Genomic DNA, 23,157 nt, shown 5'->3' on the forward strand with positions numbered 1-23,157 from the left:
CCATTTCGGCGCATATCGTACTTTTCACGGCCTATTATTCCAAGTCACACGGGTATTTTGGTGGACATTTTTATCTATGCCTAAACAATTTTGCCAGGAAAGACCCTTTTGTCAATCGTGGGATCTTTAACATGCACACCCCAATGTAGTGTACACGAAGGGACCTCGGTTTTTCGTCTCATCCGAAAGACTAGCACTTGAACCCACCACCTAGGTTAGGAAAGGGGGGAGAAAATTGCTAACGCCCTGACCCAGGGTCGAACTCGCAAACCTCTCGCTTCCGAGCGCAAATGCGTTACCACTCGGCCACCCAGTCCTTTTGAAGACTCCATTTCATTTTTTTGTCAACAAATACATGCCTCTTCCTGAAATATGATTTTACTACATGTATGTATTGAACAAATGCAAATTAAGTATCCTTCCTCTGGGCAGGTTATCTTAAAACAGTTGAAAAACTGCTTTATCATAAGTATACATTTATTAGTCAGGCTGTTTTCACAGCAAGATTTTATTTCAGTACTTTGGAAATATTTTGTGGAATGTGTTGATAATAATTTATACCTTGCAAGTTGAGGGGTTGTTGGGTGGTTTTTGTGTGTGTGTGGTAATGATCATGTTGCTCTCACACAAATAGAGAAGCACGCTTCCATGTCAGACAACTCGCAGATTGCACTCTCGTTCACTGTGTTGGACTGGTTCCCTAGGGCTGCCATAAATTGTTACATGCCTGTGTTGTGGTTCATCGGCGCTATATACTTCATCAGTATCAGGAATTTCAAATACTAAAAGCAATTTGGTCTTATAAAAAACAAAAATACAAAATCAAAAATGCATTCTACAATATTCTCCAGTATTCAATGGCTTCGAGTGAAAGAAAACAGACAGGGCAGAATACATTCTACATGTGTTGCATTTCTGCTTGTTCATTGGATCGTGGCTATTTTCAATCCGGCATTATAGACGAATTCAATAAAAAAAACTCAGTCGGGTTGGTATGGGTTGTGAAAGAGCGAGTACCTTTGATTTCTACTTGGAAAAACATTTTGCATTAACTATTTTTTCATTGGATTGTGGCCGTTTTCAATCCGGCATTATAGACTAAAAAAAGATAGGAGAGCTTTGTCGCAACTGATTTTTACTTGATTTTGACCCCTACAATGTCCCAACATGTGCCAGACCAACAAATAATAAATAATCATTAATTCTGAATCATTTACAGCTTGGAAAAGAAAATAAACTAGATTTCTGGTGACTATCTTTGTTTTATGATTATTTTTTTAATACAAACTTGATGAAGAGAGAAACACACTGCGTACCAGCTTTTGATGGAGACCATACATGTACGTATATGACGCAACGCCCAAACTGAAATCACACTGCAGAAACTGGTAAAATATAGGCTAGCACACACAAACACACACACACACACACACACACAATGAGTGTGTCAAACACACACATAGCATCAGCACAGTTCAAGTTCAAACAATTCAAAACAATTGCCCTTTTATTAACCTGTTTGACTGGTATCCCATGGCTGCCATAAATGATTACAGGTCAGCGTTGTAAATCATCAGCTTTCTAACAAATATTTGATAAACCAAAAACATTATGTCTTAACAAAACAATACAAACTGCATTGTACCAGAACTATTGAATGGCTTCCAGTAAAAGTAGACACACATCACGGAATATATTCTTTCACTTCTGTTTTTCATCCGATTCCACAAAGTTTCTAACATAACTTTTTCATGCTCATCAAATGTAAAAGTCTGCAAAGTCATATGCACGGCTGGTCTGTTATGAAAGGGATAATTTAAAAGCACATCAACAAATGTCACCTTGAGAGATTAGTTCTGTGACTTCATGATCCAAAAGGGGAGCAATACAGTACTTAATCATACCCATTGATCTTTCTTCATGACTTGATTGAATTGCAAAATAAGTACATTCAGCCTCTCTCTCTTAAATCTTCATCCTTGTTAAATAAAGTTCAGTGCTCTCTCTCTCTTTCTTTTTTTTTTTGGGGGGAGGGGGGGGGGTGGGGATGAGGGTTCAACTCCCAGTTAAAACAAAACAGGTTACACAGAGTATTTTATTGCCGTTATTGAAAATAACCATCTTGCTCAATTATTTATTGCTTACAATGTGTTTGTCAAATGCCCTTATACAGGCACTGCGACACCTTCACATAATTAATGCACATTCATACACATCAAACACCAACATTCAAAAAAGATCAAATGTCTCGCTCATTAACCTTTGCCGGATGCCGCTTTTGACTACACACTCCCGACGATGCGGGTTTGTCTGAACCCATACATTTGAAAGAGGGTTTTTACCGTTTATTCCTCTAACGACGATGCGGGTTTGTCTGAACCCATACATTTGAAAGAGGGTTTTTACCGTTTATTTCTCTAACGACGGGGTGGGTTCAGGGATACCCACAGCGCTACTTCAGTGGTTGCATCGAGTTTCTCCCTTCACCGACCTCTTGCAGGGGAGGGGGAGGGAAAGGGGGAGGGAGAGACTGAGAGAGACTGAGAGACCAAGAAAGAGAGAGAGAGAGAGAGAGAGAGAGAGAGAGAGAGAGAGACTAAGAAAGAGAGAGAGACTAAGAAAGAGAGAGAGAGAGACTAAGAAAGAGAGAGAGAGACTAAGAAAGAGAGAGAGAGAGAGAGAGAGACTAAGAAAGAGAGAGAGTCTAAGAAAGAGAGTGAGAGACTAAGAAAGAGAGAGAGAGAGAGACTAAGAAAGAGAGAGAGGGAGACTAAGAAAGAGAGAGAGAGACTAAGAAAGAGAGAGAGACTAAGAAAGAGAGACAGAGAGAGAGAGACTAAGAAAGAGAGAGAGACTAAGAAAGAGAGAGAGAGACTAAGAAAGAGAGAGAGACTAAGAAAGAGAGAGAGAGAGATACTAAGAAAGAGAGAGATAGACTAAGAAAGATAGAGAGAGAGACAAATAAAGAGAGAGAGAGAGACACAAATAAAGAGAGAGAGAGAGAGACTAAGAAAGAGAGAGAGAGACTAAGAAAGAGAGAGAGAGACTAAGAAAGAGAGAGAGAGAGACTAAGAAAGAGAGAGAGAGAGACTAAGAAAGAGAGAGAGAGAGACTAAGAAAGAGAAAGAGAGAGACTAAGAAAGAGAGAGAGGGAGACTAAGAAAGAGAGAGAGAGAGAGAGACTAAGAAAGAGAGAGAGAGACTAAGAAAGAGAGAGAGAGAGACTAAGAAAGAGAGAGAGAGACTAAGAAAGAGAGAGAGAGAGAGAGACTAAGAAAGAGAGAGAGAGAGTCTAAGAAAGAGAGTGAGAGACTAAGAAAGAGAGAGAGAGAGAGACTAAGAAAGAGAGAGAGGGAGACTAAGAAAGAGAGAGAGAGAGACTAAGAAAGAGAGAGAGAGAGAGAGACAAAGAAAGAGAGAGAGACTAAGAAAGAGAGAGAGAGACTAAGAAAGAGAGAGAGACTAAGAGAGAGAGAGAGACTAAGAAAGAGAGAGAGAGACTAAGAAAGAGAGAGAGAGAGACTAAGAAAGAGAGAGAGAGACTAAGAAAGAGAGAGAGCGAGAGACTAAGAAAGACTGAGAGAGAGAGACTAAGAGAGAGAGAGACTAAGAAAGAGAGAGAGAGAGACTAAGAAAGAGAGAGAGAGAGAGAGAGACTAAGAAAGAGAGACAGAGAGAGAGACTAAGAGAGAGAGACAGAGAGAGACTAAGAGAGAGAGACTGAGAGAGAGACAGAGAGAGAGACAGAGAGAGAGACAGACAGAGAGACAGACAGAGAGAGAGAGACAGAGACAGACAGTCAGATAGACAGACAGTCAGATAGACGGATAGACAGACAGACAGACAGACAGAGCAACTGACAACAGACATACAGACAGAGAGATACGGACAGACAAACAGAGAGACAGACAGTCTCTTGGAGACAAACAGGCAGACAGACACTGTTCCGCCGCTTTGGTAATTATGGGTGTAGCAGAACCCGCGCCGTCGGCAGAGGGATAGTTACAATCACTACTACTCTTTAAAAGTATGGGTATGTGTGAACCCGCGCCATCGGTAGTGTTTATGTAAATTATCATAATCAATTAATTCTGATGTTTTGTCATGTACACACTAAAAATTTGCAGACAGAGAGCAAATTAGGTGTGTGAGAGATACTTAAAATTTCAAAACGATACCTTTAATGGTTCCAGAGTTACAATGATTTTAGTGTGTCTCTGGGTACAGGTGAACCCAGGAAGCACGGCAAAGGTTAAAGTAGTATCATTAAATAAAATGCCATACAGAAAAGACTATCACAAAATCTGACTTTCTTGTTCTAACAATCAACTGGTGCATAAATGCAAAGAAAAATACCCTCAAGAAATACTTTTGGCAGCGATAAATGTATCTAAATAAACAGAACCCAAAGATTAACCATGGAGTTGCATGCACCGTGAGACTCAAGCACAAAATTATCCAAAGTGATGCCTAATTTCAAAAAGTATTCCACTAAAAACAAAACATAAAGATCACATTCTGTTATAGCCTTAATCAAAGCAATCAAATAATATGCCAGTCAGGACACACAAAAATGGTCCAAGTTATAAAAATGCATATATACAAAACCAAGAAAACCCACATAATGTGCAAACAAACAAAAATGTCAACTGGAAATGCAGGTTCCTGCAATCAGGTTGGGTTTTTTTTGTTTTTGTTTTTTTTACTAACAATGGTGAACAAATTAAAAGAGCATGTTTTCTTTCTGAAAGAAGACTCAAGCCTGTTGCTTCATGCACACAAGTATAAATTTGAAACTAACTTAAATTTCATTAAAAGCACACTCTGTCCCCTGTCAGATCTGCCCAGGCTTTTACATTGTAAAAGACCATCCCTCCATTTTGGTACATACCAAAAATCAACCCCCTGACCGATTCCCATGATAAAATATGAAATTGTGCACGGAGAGTACCCAGGCTGGGTTTTTGGGTGTCCAAGTGGAGGGATGGTCTTATCTCATGAACAAGCCCGGCCAAATCAGAGACGATGAGTGTGCCGGACGGAGTGTGCCTTTAAACAAATTCAATCGGACAATCATTGTCCTCACTAATACAGACTCTCAAGCCTTAATATAACTGCACTGTGACCGCTGCACTAGTGATAATACCTGCATTTTTTTTTTTTTATAAAGTTTGTTGTTTACATGATTGTTTTTGAGCATCAAATTCGATCCTTACCCGAAGCATCTAACATTAAACCAGACTTCTTTCTCACTTCATACAATTTCAACACACATAGCAATGCCCATCCCTCCACCCACACAAAGGGCAGCCACCCCTTTCTTTCCTCCTGTACGCTTCAAGGCATGTAGCAGAGTGACGAGAACGCGTGTTCCGGAGGCTCCGATCGGATGGCCTAGTGCTATGGCGCCTCCACTTATATTCACCTGCAAAAGCCAAGTTTCAAGGAGTCAATGACTAGTTTGGTACATCGAACGCCTCTATCTCCAAGTTTCATACTGGCAGTTTAGTACTTGAGCAGTACACTGTATGTCTGCTACACAGCTACAATGGGTTATTTCATTGCAGTATCACCTCAATTCTGAAGTTATTACATTAGCGGATCAAACCAACAAAGGGAGGTAAGCCCTCTAATCATGGAACAAGAAGAGCAAACGCTCGATCGAGTCACTTTCGCAGTTCTGAATATTATATGAGGCATCAGATGGACAGGAAGAAATTGCTATTCACAACACAATGAGTCACGTTCACATAAAATTTGAGCCCGGTCACTTTTATAGTTTCCGAGAAAAGCCCAACGTTAAGTTGTGTGTTGCCGAACAGAAAAGGCTAGTTATCTCCCTTGTTTTTCTGATAACGTTCGTAAAAGGCTACAGATGTAAATACTTTGATGTAAAGAATAATCCTACAAAGTTTCAATCACATCCGATGAACTTTGTCAAAGATATAAAATGTCTAATTTTTCGTTTGACGCTGACCTGTGACCTTGAAAAAGGTCAAAGGTCAACGAAACCATCGTTAAAGTGTAGAGGTCATTGGAGGTCACGACTAAACAAAATATGAGCCCGATCGCTTTGATAGTTTCCGAGAAAAGTCCAACGTTAAGGTGGTGTCTACGGACGGCCGGCCGGCCGGACAGACTAACACTGACCGATTACATAGAGTCACTTTTTCTCAAGTGACTCAAAAACAAAGTTAGAACTACATGAATATTGATGCGGTCTCCTATGATACCACAAAACATTGACAAGTATTGAATGCAAAATGGCGTGACATATAGTACATCCCCTTTTAGAAAAGAAGTCTCAGCGAGGTCTAAACAGATCGTGAGCATCGCATGTAGCTACACAGCAGTGCTGGGATATTGCAGTGCAGTATCACATCATTTGTAAAGTTATTGCATGAGCAGATCCAGGGAGGTAAGCACTCTAATCATTGAAAACGAAGTTAGAACTACATGAATGTGGATACAGTTTCTGGATACCACACACAAATTTACAAGTATTGAATTCAAAATGGAGTGACATTTAGTACATCTTTCTAATATGAGCAGTGCTGACTGGTTATCTTACAGGAGCAACATATAACATCACTTGTGCTTTCGGCACTCTCTTTACGTTACTTTCAAGAAGCCAGCAAACAACTGAATTAAATTCAAGAGATGGCACAGTGTTAAACCTTTTCTCATCTTAATCTATTAACAGATAAATTAAAAATGTATTTGTGGAAAATCAGCAGCAATCATTCCACATACTTGGCCATTAGCAGGGGCTGAAAGGCAAAGATTTTCCTTTCAAATTAACCTTTAAAAAACTTCCAACAACCCTCACTTTACTCAACATAACCATTTTAATATACATCCTCAGAAATAAAATCTTCGAAATGAACTGACCTTTGCTGGGTCACATCCAAGGTCCTTCACCACTGCTAGTGACTGAGCGGCAAAAGCCTCATTCAGCTCAAACAGGTCGACATCTTCCAGTTTCCATCCTGCCTTGCTCAACTGCAGACAGAAAAATACTGGTAAAGTCATCAAATGATAGAAGTCATACAGTGGAACCCCTCTCTAGCGACCTTGAAAATGTTGACAAAAATTGGTCCTTATGGAGGGGGGTCCTTACAGAGGGAGGGGGCGGGGCCACAAAGAAAGTAACCTCAGATTTTCTTAAAAAAAGAAAACAGAGAAGTTTGAGTTGCTGACGACCGTTTCCTCAAGCAAACTGCTTCGATTTCATGTTTGACATTGTCGATGGTGTCCACCAGTTCTGGTGCATGTTTCAATGCAAAAAGAGTTAGTTTCTGAGCAAGCATTTCTTTACAGCAGTCCCTGCAATGATGAAGGCCCTCCGAGAAAGAGAGTGAAAAATCGGCCACCGTTCTCAGCATCATCGCGTATCTGTGTGTAACCTCTTTCATTGACAAGATACTCTTGTTTCCCTGCAGCCTTGACCAGTGAGTCGGTTACCTAATCTGTGAACCCTTCAGTTGTGTTTCTTTGTCAAAAGTTAGACACAGTCAACTAGTTTTGCTCTGAGTGAACAGTGCAGCTGGCCTCAATTAGCCGGTGACACCTCTCTGGCCACAGCACCAAAACAGTACATGGCTGGGGGGAGAGAGAGAGAGAGGGGGGGGGGGGGGGGGTAGCTGGCTAAACTCAGGGGGGTGTCCGGTGTCACTGAAGTCAGCAGGAAGAGCATTGGAGAGAAATAGAGAGGTGTACTCTTCCAAACAATTTCCAAGGATCAGTTGTCAGGGCTTAGGGTAGTCAGTGAGGGAGAGTGAGAGCGGTTTGTGTACAGTCGACTGAAGAGTGAAAAGTCACTGCCACAAGATCGGCATGCAGTCAATAAAGCCAGACAAGAAGAATGATTATGACATGCCGCTCTATCTGCTGGTTTTTTATTCAAACCGGTTTTCAACCCTTATTCTCACAAAGCATCTGCACACCTGCCTCTGCCTCTGTGCTGTGTTTGTGTGGCTGCTTTCGTATGATGTCAGTGCATGGTGAGTGCGTTCACTGCCTTGTCACCACTTCCCCACCTTTTTCAGAATGTTTTCTTGGAGTTGGATAATTCTTTGAATTTGCGATTTTCCAACATCAAGACTTTTCGCAATCGTGATGGCAGTTTCTCCCTTTTTGTGTCTGTTCACAACATTCACTCGATTTTCGAGAGTTAAATATTTTCTTTTCTTTGTAGACGCCATGTCGATCTCCACTGCTCTTCTGTCCAAAGACTGTCTATTCTGACTGAATTGAACGGTGTGTGTTGGTCACGTGAGTTTGTTTTCTCGATGATTGGTTTGTGATGTTTACTCAGCCCACCCAACCATCACACCTCTCAGCGGTTAATTAGTGCCTTTGCTTACGCAAGACGGTTATAACTGGTTATAACCGGTTTGTCAGTGATGCGTTACGCTCACTGAGTCTTGGCTTCGTCTGACAAAGTCGTTACACAAGCTGTTAGGTCGGTCCTTAGACGTTAGAGCAGGGTGGTCGCTACACTGGTGACAACTATATAAGGAAACACATCGGTTAAAAAAAAAAGGGTCGTTGTGGCGGGGTAGTCCTTAGAGAGGGGGGTCGTTGTGAGGGGTTCCACTGTACTGCAGTCTATAAATGGCTAAATCTTTTTTCCCAAACACTTTTTGCTCTTATGGTAGCACAAGCATGCAATTTGCAGATCATTTTGTTTATATTTCATTCATATGGTTTCTAATCAAGTCGTATGCACAAAAACAGTCTAACTTCTGGTAACATGCCATGCAAGTCCAAAGCACTCCCACAACTCACTCAACATAATTATTCACTGCACTCATCTATCTGTTTGTGAAAATGTTGATACGGCAGCATATCCATTTATACAAGTAAAATGAAGACAAAACTGTTGTGTTTTTCAAAACTCAAGCTGCATACTGTCTATGTGGTTGTCTGCTGCCCAGAAATGTCCTAACCTACATTTTAAAAATTAAGGTACCCAACTCAGATCTGAAAAAAAAGTCCCCACTCCATATTTCATAAAATGCTAATTTTGAGATTTAAATATCAGAAAACTCTCACCTTACATTCAAAAACAAAGTGTGATTAACGTTCGACACCTTAAACCTACACATAAAAAAAAGTATCCTTGTCTTACTGCAGAGCGGACAGCAGGAATGGGTCCTGTGCCCATAATAGAGGGATCAACGCCAGCCTGTGCCCAAGAAACAACGCGTGCTAAAGGTTTTGAATCTCTCTCCTTGACGTCTGAACTGCTCATTACTACCACTGCCGCTGCACCATCGTTTATTCCTGCAACATGAAAAAAACATTAACAGGCAAAACAATTATCGCAGAGTTTTGTTTTGAAATTGATGACTGCATTTCTATGGTAAATTTTGTGCATTTACTCAATTTCATGTCACGACTCGGTGGCAGCAGAGCCCTGCAGCCATCCACCTCCCTCCCATAGCCGTTGATGGATTGTACAAAGTTTTAATAACCCCAAAACCTAGCCAAGCTCCTCTCCACTGCCCTCCTGCATCCCCCATACCCCCCCCTCCCCCAGTTTGGCTTTTTAACTTCCTTACACGACTGGCACAGACCGCAATGGGGGCCAACAGTGTATGGACATCACCGCGGGACCTTCAACATCCAAGAAATTGGATCCGGTCCCCCACGGGAAGAAGAAGAAGAAGAAGAATTTGTTTGTGTTTTTCTCCCTTTCTGTCTCTGTCTGCTTGTCTGCCTCTTTGTCTGTCTGTCTGTGTCTAAAATGTTGTACTATCTTTATGTCACAATATCTATTTCTGAATGTAAAGTGTTTTCTATGTTGCCCAAGAGTGGGCTTGAGGGAGTTTTTTGTGTGTTTTTGTAAATGTTTTCGTAATAAAACATATATTTGTGCGTTTGGTCTCTGTCTATAACTGTGTTGCATACTGAAGCAGATTATGAAAAGAAAGACCATGAAAACAGTTTGTGTAAATTGCAGCACACACACACACACAAAAACGCATTTCTTACCTGATGCATTGCCAGCGGTGACTGTACCAGAACCATCTTTCATGAAAGCAGGTCGGAGTTTCTGTAGCCCTTCTAATGTGCTGCCCGCTCTAGGAAACTCATCCTTCTTTATCTCTGTTGTACCTGTAACACAACACACTTACTGTAAATGAACAGTACATCACAGGTAACAAGACCCACACATCATTATATGGTAACTGCATGTCTCTCCGTCTTGGATAAAAGCAGGTGAAAGTTTCTAGTCTCTCTTATGTGCATCCTGCTCTGGGAAACTCATCCTTCTTTATCCCTGTCATACCTGTAATGTCACTCTATACCTGTGCACAAACTGCAAGTCATAGGTAGCATCTAACATCTCTTTCTGCATTCTAAGCTTGTTCCCACTCCTCCGTCAGACATGAATTATCTCCCCTGATGCACAGATTGCATTCTGGTATGATTGTCTCCCTTGATGCACAACCTCCCCCGCACAGAAAGTCCGTGCTCATATCTTCAAAACTTAAAATTAATATATCAGTAGAAATGGCAGATTTGTTTCTCACTGAACACTTTCAGCTCATTAATAATTCTGTCAATCTCAGGCTGTACACAAAACTAGACATAGTCATGCCTTTCACCACAAACAAAATTATCAGTTCTCCCACACCGTTTCATCTGTTAAAAAACCTGTGTCTATTTCACAAAGGGGGAAGAACAGCATAACAAAACCGCAGACAGAACTGGACAGTGACAGCTGCTTCATCCCACGTGTCAACACTTGTGACTATCCCAGTTTGGGGGACCAAACTGAACTGTAATAGTGAAAATAGTCACCAAAAAGAAAGTCTATACTGAGCTGTCACCTTCTACAATGAAGACCTTCTAATAAGCTCTCACTCGCATCATTGAAATTTCTTTGTTTATTTTTGTTTATTTATACCTGCTCTGGACTGTATAGCGACTGGGACAATCTCCTGGTCAAAATGTCCTGCGTTTTGCGCTGCTTCACACCTCTGTTGTGACTGCGCTGCAAACTGGTCTTGGTCCTGCCTCGTCACTGTCCACTGGCGCGCAACATTCTCAGCTGGACAAAAAGACATGAATATACAGATTCAGTTGAAGAACGTAGAAGTTATTTGCTTCTTCATTTGCCTTGATAACCTGTGCTTATCAGAACAAGCAGCTGTGAAGTATGCTGCTGAAATGTCTGACGCTGAGTAAAATAAACTCTGCCTAGTTCTTAGGGGTTTTCTTCCACATGTAGGAGAAGAAATTAATGTAGTTATTTCAGTTAATATTTCTTGTGAAACATGTTTCTTCACATTTACTTCACACGATTCTAGTTCTGCTGCAACCCTTTTATTATGCAAGAGACAAACCACTTAATCAAAAACATTGGCGGTATCGGAGCAAAAATCTTATGTACAATGCACTTTGGATGCAAATCAAAAACATCTCTATGTCTAGCTAAAAATCAGCATAAACTTTATCATGTTTATCACAACCTACACACCTATTATAGCTACTCACAACCTCACCTACCTGTTAAGCCCATGTGATAGTTGTTGAAGGCGTCCGTCAGTCCATCCTTCATCATGGTGTCAGTCAAACTCACGTCACCAAACTTGGTCCCAGTGCGCATGTGAACACAGTGAGGAGCCTGCAAACAAGGATAATGCTGTACCTGACTCATGCTGTAATACCTGGCATCATTTTCTTTTTGTAAGTCTGCCTGTGTTGAATTTTCAAACGCAGAGAATTTCTATACAAAATGGCATAAGCATATAGACTGCAAATTCTGAAAGCAGCAATATTTTCTAATTCATTTACTACACATCCTTCTCAGCTGTTTATGACAACAGAACTAAGGATGTATGCAGGGAGGAGCGCTGAAAAGCCATTCTGTTGGCTAGAGGCAACTGAAATTATTTTTGACAATCTGAATACTTCTGCTCCATTGTCCGACAAACAGCAAGTCATACCTTTCTTATATATCACTTAACAATGCACTTTCTTTTATCAACTGTTGTAAAAATGTTGTGCTGCTTCACGCAAATTAACCTTCACCGGATCATCCTTTGGACTACACAGCCCAGATGATGTGGGTCATGTGTTACCCATATTATGCAAAGAAGCATTCATTGTATAAAGTATGGGTCGTATGTGACCCATATTTTCTAAAGAAGCATTCATTATAAAAAGTATGGGTCGTACACGACCCACAACATTCGAACAGGGATAAACATTTTACCGTCTCTTTTCAGAATATGGTTCATATCATACACAAAGAAGGATAAACAACATAAAACACCATGGACGACCCACATCATCCAGACTGTGATCATTTATTTGTTTGTTTACAAAGATAATCCTTCAAAAGGTGAGCAATGGGAACATCGTATGGTGACTGGAGATGACATAAAGTCTCAATCAAAAACTATAGTTTCACGACCCAGGAAGCACAGTGAAGACTTCAGTTCCGCCCCTTATGAATCTTTCTTTATTTATTTGGTGTTTAATGTCGTTTTCAACCACGAAGGTTATATCGCGACGGGGAAAGGGGGGAGATGGGATAGAGCCACTTGTCAATTGTTTCTTGTTCACAAAAGCACTAATCAAAAATTTGCTCCAGGGGCTTGCAACGTAGTGCAATATATTACCTTACTGGGAGAATGCAAGTTTCCAGTACAAAGGACTTAACATTTCTTACATACTGCTTGACTAAAATCTTTACAAAAATTGACTATATTCTATACAAGAAGCACTTAACAAGGGTAATAGGAGAAACAGAATCCGTTAGTCGCCTCTTACGACATGCTGGGGAGCATCGAGTAAATTCTTCCCCCTAACCCGCGGGGGGTGCCTCTTATGAATGTCTTTTGCTAGCTGATTATTGAAACTTTATCTTGCTGGATCACTAGCCTGGTTGGTGAGTTGAATATTTTGTTTTAGTGCAACCCTTGACATGTTTCAAAGCCACCGACACCATGAGATGACATTTACTCTTTTTCAATTCATACCTCTTCCAGCAACTTAAGTGCGTGCTGGAACACTCATCAAATTGATGGAACTCGGCCCTCAGGAATAGCTACATGCACCCACGTAAAAGTCTCTTTCTTCATGATCTGCATAATACGTCAAAGGAAAAATAAAAACGCCCACGATCCCTATGCACCCATTCTCTCTTGATATAACTTGGAAATATTAAGAGCTCAGAGCCATACCAACCTTGCTCATACTCTCCTGACCCCCAGCCACCACGACCTTGGCGTCTCCTGTGCGTACTGCTTGCGCTGCCATGGCAACCGCCCTCAAACCGGAGCCACACAGCATGTTGACATTTGTGGAGGGCACTGTGTAAGGGATTCCGGCATTCACGCTGGCTTGTCGAGCTGGGTTCTGGCCCTGTCCTGAAGCGATAAGCATTCAAGACTTATGAAACAAATTTACAAAAAACAAAAAAGACAGAAAAAACAATGCAAGAAAAAAAGAGACAGGAATTTCAAATGAAATGTCCATTTCTCAGTTGTACAGAAGAAAATTAGGATAAACAGCACAAAGAGAAAAAATTGCTTTTCAGAATGGAGTGGGGGGGTTCATCTAATATCTCCCCTGCAGAAAACACTTTACACACACCATAACAAATTCAGAAAATCTGCATTAACATCTGTAAGCTGAAGCTGCTGAACACAACTTTTACTTAAAATTACAGCAATACATAACACAAAAGAAAAATAACCTTTCCGAACACAAAAAATGGCTTTCAGTCAAGAACATTTTCCAGATATCCTTCCAAGAATGACATACACCATTTATATAATACTAGAGGAATACCCGGCTTCGCCGGGGTGAATCGCGAGACAGAGACAGACAGCGTGGCGGTTCATCACAATCACCTCTGCAGGCGAAGTCCTGTCAAACGGGATTGAGAATTTTAGAGCTTATTTCTTAGCCCTATATTATCTGTTGTGGCTTCTCAAATGCCAGAACATACAGACAGACAAAAGCCGCTAGACCCCATCACAAACAGAACTCTACAATCCACAGGTTTTTGCCCACACACACACACACAAACACACACACAGAGAAGCCGTATATATATATATATATGTATATCTATATCTATAAATATATAGAGATAGGTGAGAGTGTATTTTTCGCGTGGCTATAAATTGATTCGACCTTTTCACTTTGACAGTAAGAACAACTTACGGGTGCAAGGGAAGCGTTCTGGACAGCGCAGTGACATTCTAAAAATAGTTACTCAGAAACGGGAATTTGGGGTGAACGGCGCGAGACAGAGACAGACAGCGTGGCGGTTCACCACAATCACCTTTGAAGGCGAAGTCCTGTCAAACGGGATTGAGAATTTTAGAGCTTATTTCTTGGCCCTATATTATCTGCTGTGGCTTCTCACATGCCAGAACATACAGACAGACAAAAGCCGCTAGACCACATCACAAACAGAACTCTACAATACACAGGTTTTTGCCCACACACACACACAAACACCCACACACACAGAGAAGCCGTATATATATATGCATATCTGTATCTATAAATATATAGAGATAGGTGAGAGTGTATTTTTCGCGTGGCTATAAATTGATTCGACCTTTTCACTTTGACAGTAAGAACAACTTACGGGTGCAAGGGAAGCGTTGTGGACAGCGCAGTGGACAGCGCAGTGACATTCTAAAAATAGTAATAGTAACTTAGAACTGAACGGGAAAGCCACACGAAGGAAGGGAGATAAACGCCAAACACTGGAGAAGATAAGGAAGAGTTACTTATAATGGTGAAATGAACACAAAAACGAAAATGAGTTCAGCGCTGCGCGCTGAGAGCACGTGTTGAAATATCTCATCGATGATATTGTGTCCGGGGTGTAGCTGAATACGGTGTCCAAATTTGAAAAAGATCCACCGAGAACTTTGGCGTTGTGATGTGGTGTAGCGGCTATGGTGTGTCGGTATGGGGGCCCGGGTAGCTGAGGTGGAACCAAAATAGCTGAGGTGGAACCAAAATCGGTTCCGCGCTGCGCGCTGAGAGCACGTGTTGAAATATCGACCAGGTTGTGTCGTGTCCCGGGTCTACCTGAATATGCCCACCAAATTTGAAGCAGATCCATCGAGAACTTTGGCCGTGCATCGCGCACAGACAGATACACAGACAGATACACAGACAGACAGATACACAGACACACAGACACACAGACACTAGTCGTATATATATATAGATATATTCAATATCTTGTTGAGGACAACAAAAGCAAGGAATGTCAGTTTAGCTATTAACTTCTCCCAAACTTGAGCTACAAAAGTAGGCGTATAATACACAACAGCCTGAGGCATATGAAGCTTTCAACCACGCAAACTTTATGGAAGGTATGACTCAGATGAAGACATTTAATTTTAATCCTGAAATCAATAAACACACCCATACAGGATATAAAGCTCCAGGAAAGCAATGTGTATTGTATGGCTTTTTACATCACATTCTATATTGCATAAATTACATGTTTTACAAATATTTGAATGAATGATTTGTCAAGGGTCAGGTATGGGGGGTCCCCTGTCTTCCAAGGTACATCCTTATGAACTGATGGATGGATGTGTAAGAAAGCATATTTAAAAATAAGATTTTTTTTACAAAAATTGATGCAATGTATCAACAATTTTGCTGGTATTTACTTGTACTGTTTCAGTATCTTAATCCAGACATGACATTTATGGTTTTTTTTAAAATGTTCTGGCCGTATTATGGTGACAACAACATGTTTACCAAGTAGTCTATGGCTCAGTTCGGACTGTGGGATTTTATATCAGCTTGTCTTTAAATATAATTTATCAGTATATAAGGGCATTTTCCACCATGTGCGCATGCTTTAAATGAATGAGTGAATGCCTAAACCATGCTTTTACTGGCTTGTTCCTTCCTTGTACAAATGTATCCTTTAAGACGTTTCTTTCATCTACCATGTGTGTAATACATTATTACAATGCTAAATATTTTTGTGAGTGCGGAGGCTAGCATCAACAACGTACACGCTCATTTACCTCTGTCCCAGCTAAGCAGACTAAAACCAATTAAATAAAAATAAAACAAACAAACAAATAAACACTTTCTGCAAAGTACAGCTGATCAGCTTTTATTTTTATTTTCATCATATGAAACTCAGCAACTCTTTTACATGTAAATTTATTATTTTTACATGTAGACTGTCTACCTGGTAGTGTCATGTGGAGACTGAATTCAACAAACTCACCAGCAGTAAGCACCTGCCCGATGATGACCTCTGACACATCCTCCCCTTTGACACCTGCACGCTTTAATGCCTCCTGGATGGCAATACTGCCCAGGTCATGTGCAGCCAAGCTTGACAGGGCTCCATTAAAATTGCCTGAAATTCAGTCACATACATGTATAAAACAGTGACAGTGATCCCACTAGCCAGTTTCTATAATGGTACATGTAGAATCCTCTAGCTCTCGCAAAATCTGATCTTTCTGGCATGGCTAGCAGTACGTCATGATAAATAAAAGTATAGAATTGTAAAGTTATATTTGTACCCACCAAAGGGGATATCCAGTGTTGTTCGAAAATATACATAGGTCCAAGTGTCCTAGCTACAACAACAAAAATTTCAGTCAGAAGAACACCCACATGTCAAAACCATTGTATGGTCGACCGAACAGGGTTCGAACTATCCGGCAGATCAGAAAAGTAGTTGCGCCAAAGACAGAGGCCTAAGAACAACAACACTGAATGTCAGCTTGATCAGTTGCCAATTTGTTTTCTCCATTTTCTGATTTTAACTAGAGAAATGCAGGTTACCAGCAACACACATACCAAAGCACATAACAGGGCTGCAGAAATCGACTCACCCAATCGCCCAAAAAGACTGGAAATACTACTCGAGCAAGACAACATTCAAAATCACTGGCCTATCAGGCATTCAGATAAATATTTACATAGCTAGCTTAATTGGCCCTAAATGTTAGTATGTACCGTACTTTCCGGGTTACAAGGCGCTACAGCGCATAAGGCGCACCCCCTTCTTTTTAAACAAAATTGTAATCCAGTCACCCATTGGGCGCAGAGGGCCGGCGCACCAAAATTAAAAAAGTATACCGGTAACAAAGGGTCGAAGAATGAAAATAAGCCGCACATCAAAGGAAGAATACAGAGTGGAAATATGTGTGCTCTGTGTGTGCAGCGAGATCAAAGGCAGGTCCATTGTGATAGCTGGGTTGCCTTGTTTAGACACTGACCTTCTTCCCAGGGGTCAATGACCCAGGTTTTGCTATGAGAGGTGGTTCCCCTGTCATAGATCTGAGAGAGGAAACATTTCCTGCACCATGGTCAGTGACCGAGTTTAACCTATGGGGCGGTCTCTTTGATGTCTTGAGAGGAAACTTGGCCATGGTAGTACCTAGTAGCTGAAACATGCATTATCACAAGTTGTTTGACTGGTACTCAGGCGGTCTCTTTGATTTTTTTGGTATTTCATACACGGATTAGGCGCTTTGTTATACAAGATGCAGGGGTCAAACTCGAGGAAAAAAGTCCGGCCTTATGACCCGGAAAGTAGCTGATTTCCAGAAGAAACAAATCAGCCATGGATTGAATAGGCTGTGGAAGAGTTGCACCCCTTACTAAGGTAAAACATTTAACACTGATCAGTTAATTCTCTGAGCAATCCTGGGTGTCTCGAGGTGTGGATGTTATGCAGTGTGTGCTCGATAGAAAGCCCTTTTCATACTAGGGCCCAATTTTCTATAGGGCTTCAATAATTACTTGCTTGCACATGAATGATGAGTGGCTGCATGTATAGTGAGGCAAAACACACGTCATAACCATTGATAAGCCTGTAACACACTCCTCGCTAGTGATTGGTCCCTCTAATGTATGTACCAGGTTTTGTAAGAAAAGGCCACTCTTCTACAACCCACACAAACCTGACATTTATTTCCGAAAATTGTTTATTAAGCAACCATGGCAGCAGTGAAAAATGATGAAGCTCTGGAGTGCATGCTGTCAAGAGAAAAGATAGGCATCATGTTGATCGGACATTGCACAAACTGCACATTGGAGCTCAGTAAATTTCCACTAGAACGCCCATGACCACTCGCTTCAACTGATCGGTGGCAATTAATGTATGCCTCAGTGTATCTACGCAGCACATGCAACTCTTCCATAGCCCATAACACTTTCAACAGAGTATTTTCTGGAGGTAGCAGGCGGAAGAAAAGGTCTGCAGTCTGGTGCATACAAAAAGCACTATAAAGCCCATGATGCTGGCCACCAAACTGACCCTACCCCCTGACTCCTTCCTCACCCCGGTGAGCGTATCTCGGCGCCGAGTCAAGCCTAAAGCCTACGAGGGGTATGAGAGCCAAAACATCCTCCAGAGACAGACAACCAACAACAGCCGCTGTTTCAAAGCTCCTACCTCAAAGACAGATCAATACAGGAACTCGTTCTTTATAAAGACAGTGATCGAGTGGAACAATTTGAGCGAAGCCACCGTCACCTTGACCACGCCCAGCGCCTTCTCATCGGCGTTAGGGGGGCAGAAACCAGTGTGAGAGCCTCAGTAGTTTTTATCCAGTTTTTAACATTGTAACATAGCATTTTTTAACTGTGCTTGAAAAGCCTACATTCTAGGGCAAACGGACTAAAACCGCAAGTACAGCAGCAAGAAGACCAGCTGGAGTTGTACACTATATCCACCTTGTGTACAGTGAACTTTTAAGACTCTTTTAGATGCGCACACCCCCAAAAAAAACCACAAAAAAACGTCACGTTGATAGTCGTCGTCGGCTTCTGTGGCGCACCCGCCAACCACCAACCCAGGCGGGTTATCCAGATCCAGATCCAGAAATTGCCATTTGGCCCCCTACACGGCATTGCACACTCACACGTACACACACACGCAAGCAATACGTGCATCAACTTAATGTATGAACTGCCTTTGATCAGTGATGAATTATAATGCAGGAAAACACGTGTACATGTAAACACACATGATCCGCTCGAGCATCTACCCAGAAACTTCGACCAATGGAACTGTGCGTTTCTTTGTGACTAGCGTTATGGTCGGTTGTCAACATGGCGTGACATCTATGATCTAACAACGTTACTTGCTAAATAAAATGTATCCACTAGAGATTCCACACTGTTCACCTTTCTGTAGACGCATCTACCATACTAAACATATAAGATGGAAGTTACTGAAGCCTGTCATGAAAGAGAACATTAATGTACCAGCGCATTTGCCATGTACAATCACAACGAGAAATTAGCGTCTGCTACGATTCGTCTGTGCAAGCACACGGAGGCAACATTTTCTCTGTATATCATTCGAATGGTCATGAAGATCATAAAACCTATATGAAAACTCACCAACTGGCGTTCGAACCGCAGAGACGATGTAAACTTCCTCCATCTGTGTTTCTGTTCGCACACCGGCTTCGTGTCGTCTGCGACTGACGTGCAGGACCGTGGACATGAGATGAATGAATGGTGCAATTTCATTGGTCGAGGAATATGAAGCGAGTTTAGCATGGACTTCGGCTTATGTGGTGAGTTAGGCTATGTGGTGTGACAAACTTGTAATATTTCACAAACTGACACCAGTGCTCGGTGTCCGCATAACTGAAGCAAGAAGAGAGGGCTCAACGCAACAGATTGTAAAAACAAATGTCTTCGTAAGAACGGGACAGGCGAAGGGGAGGTGTTAGGGGGGAGTAGGAAAGGGGGTTAGTTATTATTTTGTTTCACCCACACACACAGTGAAAAAAGATAGATTGGGGTCAACTCATAAAATTGTATGAGTCAAGAGTATGAAGTGAAAGGGCAATAGTAATAATCTTGCAGACACAGATCCGAAACAAATTCCGACAGTTAAATCTTCAGACAAACATTTTAATTTAATTCCTCTTCTGTTATATTATAAATTCTGTTTTCTTGAAACTGGGAAAAAGTTATAGGATTTTGAAATGTCACTATAAGGCCAAAAAAAACAAGAGGCGAAGCCTTCAAGGCTCACGTAAGAAATCGACAAACAGTAACACAAACTCAATCACTCCGTCACACATACACACACACACACACACACACACACACACACACACACACACACACACACACACACACACACACAGTAAGCATAGGTGAAACTATGCAAGAAAGCGAGACCCTGGATCTGCCAAGAAGTCTCGGCCCGCTCACAATAACAATGACCGAGACTTTCAGTAATTCCTTTGCGTGACGTCTAACCCTCTTACGTCATAATGTGACGTCTTCAAATAGTTTCTATCACACACGTCGAACACTTTTGACCGAGACTGACGTAATCCATAGACTCGGAAATGTTAAAGTTTCTACCACAGACATACACACATACATACATACGCACGCACGCACGCACGCACGCACGCACAGACAGACAAAGTTTATCATCGCATAGGCTACACTTACGTGAGCCAAAAATAGGTCTGTTTACGGTAACATAGGGTGAAAAAATAGGGTCGGTAGGTCGGGATTTTTTTTTCCCCCAAAAAACCATATTTCTACGTTATTTTGCCAAAAAAACAAGATTTTTTTTTTTTTTTCCCCAAATGCCAAAAAAAAGTCTAGGGTCGCGCGAAAAAACTAGGGTCGGTCGGGTTACCGTAAACAGACCTATTTTTTTTTTTGGCCTAAGGGATTTTTAGGGGGGGGGGGGAAGAGAGAGAGAATTGCATGTATTATTAGACTGGCAGTGACACACAGATATATAAACAATATCAATGTGATTTTGAAAACCTTACAAGCAGTTTTAATACATCCAGTCTGGACAGTCTGAATATATTTCTCAACCTTCCTAATTGTTCAGTTGTATAATATTGTAGTAGAGACACAAGTTATTGATTAAAGCTGAAGAATAGAATTAAGAGATATACAGCAGATAACCAGATATGCAGCTTTCTTAACACACAATTATAACCAATTAAGAATAAGAGAAAAAGATTAAAGATAAAAATGTTAAAAGTACATGTATTATCCCCAAGTGTTGCATGGTTGCAGCTGGATTTTGGAACCAGAAGATGGGATGGGGTTTGACCCAGACAGACAGAAAGAGAGCTACATAGTTGAACACACACACACACACACACCAATGCACACACACACGCACACACATTTACCATAAAAGAAGACAAAGATGCATTAAAAAAAATGCATACCCTGGTACATTCTTTTAGACATTAATAATGCATGTTTTATTGTAATGCTGTGTTTTTGTGAATATACTTTGCAAAACAACCAAACAATTCATGAGTGAAATGCTGAATGACAAAAAAGAAATTAACAGCAGCTAGTTCTGATTTTTTCTGAATTCACAAATAAAAAACCCACAAGCAGAAGCAAAACTCTCAACACAGCCTCAACCTGTCAAGAGCTAAAGCACTAGCAACGTCATGAATACTGATTGGTTTCATGAATCAAATGGCGCCTTAAAACATTACTTTTATAACAATGAAAGAGTACGTTCCATGCATCATAAAAAGCAGTATATGCTATGTCACCACCCATTCCACTGACTTCTTCATGTTTCTTTCAAAGATATATCATAGAAAACTGATAACCAAACCTTTAGTATGCTGTTTTTCTTTTATTAGGGCACAATCTGCAAGTACTTGATTATGGATTGTTCAGTAATTTGAAGTAAATACAGAAAACAAAAATTCAACATATGATATGCAACTTTGACATCATATTACAGTGGTACCTGCGATGAAAGGACACCCTAGGGACCAGCCAAAAGTGTCCCTACATTGCAGGTGGCCTTTCATGACAGGTGTACTTTGGTAGAGATAATATAAAAAGGTACAAGAGAAGGTGTCCTTTTAAGGGAAGGTGTCCTCTCATGGGAGGTTCCACACATCACAGGTATACTGCTGTAATCATTTTTATTAAATCAGATTTTTGGATTGGGAGTTGTGAAGTTGAGAAAAAGCAGTGCCTGTAACAACACCAGCACTGATTTGAATTACATATCTTTACCCAACTCACAAATAGCAATTAACTCTAGTTCAGTGCTGGTATCGCTGTACGCATCCCCTTGGTAACAAGGGAGACCACTCTAAAAAAGAAAGTGATCCATCCCATAATGTCCGACTATTGCTAGTCTGACTTCCGTATGCGTGCGCATATGCCGCCAACTCGTCATTTCCACACTCAGCGTCCAACAAGACTGGTCGCTTATCAAGTACGCTCCGGCTGTTTTCAGCCTTGTTTCTGAGTCTACGGACTCGGGATTCGCCCCTTGGTCTGCCGCTGAGCTTTATCTACACCTTTGCTGTTTGGGGGAGACCTTGCCTGTTTTATGGATGTTTTGGGCGACAAGTTCTTGTCGCGCGTTTGCGAACTTGTAAGAAATTTTCTAGTAAGAATTTTTTTCGTGAGTTCGTTTTTGTCATGGCGGAGAACGCCAAGGCTATACTTAGTTTGAGACAGGCTACTTTCGCAGCGTCTCCTGCTAGGAAAAGATTCTCGTCTAGTAAGAGTAAGAGTGCCGGACTGCCTGGCGCTTCACTCTCAGAACCGGGAACAGGCAAATGTTGTGATGTCTTGGTCGACCGCCATTTTGTCCGCTTCTGGGACGATGTCACTCGCGGTGACATTTATGTTGTTGTGGCGTCGGGGGCATCTGGTGTTCAGGTGTTTTGCCCTTCGACGTTGCGTTCGTCGTTACGGGTGATTAATTCGCAGGTGCGTCTTTGGCGGATTGCATTTAGCCTCCGGCCAAGCTTTGTTTATGTCAGACAGAGTTAGTCTTTCGGGTGTAGCCCCTACCGAGACTGGGTCTCCTCTTTGTCCTGGTTTAGCGGCCACGTACGGGGCCTCGTTTAATGACACTTAGCGTGCAAGTTTCTATGTTAGTGTCATTATTATCCTCTGCGCGGGAGGAACTGCGTTCACCCTCTTCCGGTGTTTCAGATGCTTCTCTCTAGCCAAGATCCGGCCATCTCCTTCAGCTACTTCGACTTCCGCTAAGGCTTCAGCGACCGTGTCTCGGGCTGATGTCCATGCTTTACAGGATGGGGGTACTCACATGGCGTCTCTGCTGGATGTGTCTACTCCAGTTAAAGGTATGTCTACACCGCGAGTAGCTAGGTTCTCTAGCGAAAG

General features: G+C 41.5%; 1 protein-coding gene across 2 annotated transcripts; it reads right to left on the minus strand.

The window, feature by feature from the left end:
- Nucleotides 1-1,494: 1,494 nt before the first annotated feature.
- Nucleotides 1,495-19,521, minus strand: LOC138962228 (acetyl-CoA acetyltransferase, cytosolic-like). 2 transcript variants are annotated; one of them, XM_070333957.1, is made up of 9 exons: nucleotides 19,387-19,521; nucleotides 16,247-16,381; nucleotides 13,207-13,388; nucleotides 11,521-11,638; nucleotides 10,919-11,062; nucleotides 10,000-10,122; nucleotides 9,134-9,288; nucleotides 6,892-7,002; nucleotides 1,495-5,425 (listed from the first exon to the last, which is right to left on the minus strand). In XM_070333957.1, exons 1-9 carry the CDS (start codon nucleotides 19,490-19,492, stop codon nucleotides 5,255-5,257), a joined length of 1,245 nt encoding a protein of 414 aa, XP_070190058.1. In that variant the 5' UTR covers nucleotides 19,493-19,521; the 3' UTR covers nucleotides 1,495-5,254. The 2 variants fall into 2 exon arrangements, with proteins under 2 accessions (XP_070190058.1, XP_070190059.1); XM_070333958.1 differs by lacking the exon at nucleotides 19,387-19,521 and adding an exon at nucleotides 18,903-19,004.
- Between the last annotated feature and the right edge of the window lie 3,636 nt (nucleotides 19,522-23,157).

This window comes from Littorina saxatilis, linkage group LG3, assembly GCF_037325665.1.
Source record: "Littorina saxatilis isolate snail1 linkage group LG3, US_GU_Lsax_2.0, whole genome shotgun sequence".
In the NCBI taxonomy this organism is placed as follows: Eukaryota; Metazoa; Mollusca; class Gastropoda; order Littorinimorpha; family Littorinidae; genus Littorina; species Littorina saxatilis.

Bases quoted from the DNA above. Each gene is read 5' to 3' on its own strand.
- LOC138962228 (XM_070333957.1), bottom strand. From the start codon at position 19,492: ATGTCCACGGTCCTGCACGTCAGTCGCAGACGACACGAAGCCGGTGTG. The intron at 9,289-9,999 runs GTAAGAAATGCG...TTCATGTTGCAG, and splicing joins CACCGCTGGCAATGCATCAG to GAATAAACGATGGTGCAGCG. The intron at 5,426-6,891 runs GTCAGTTCATTT...TGGCTTTTGCAG, and splicing joins TTGGATGTGACCCAGCAAAG to GTGAATATAAGTGGAGGCGC.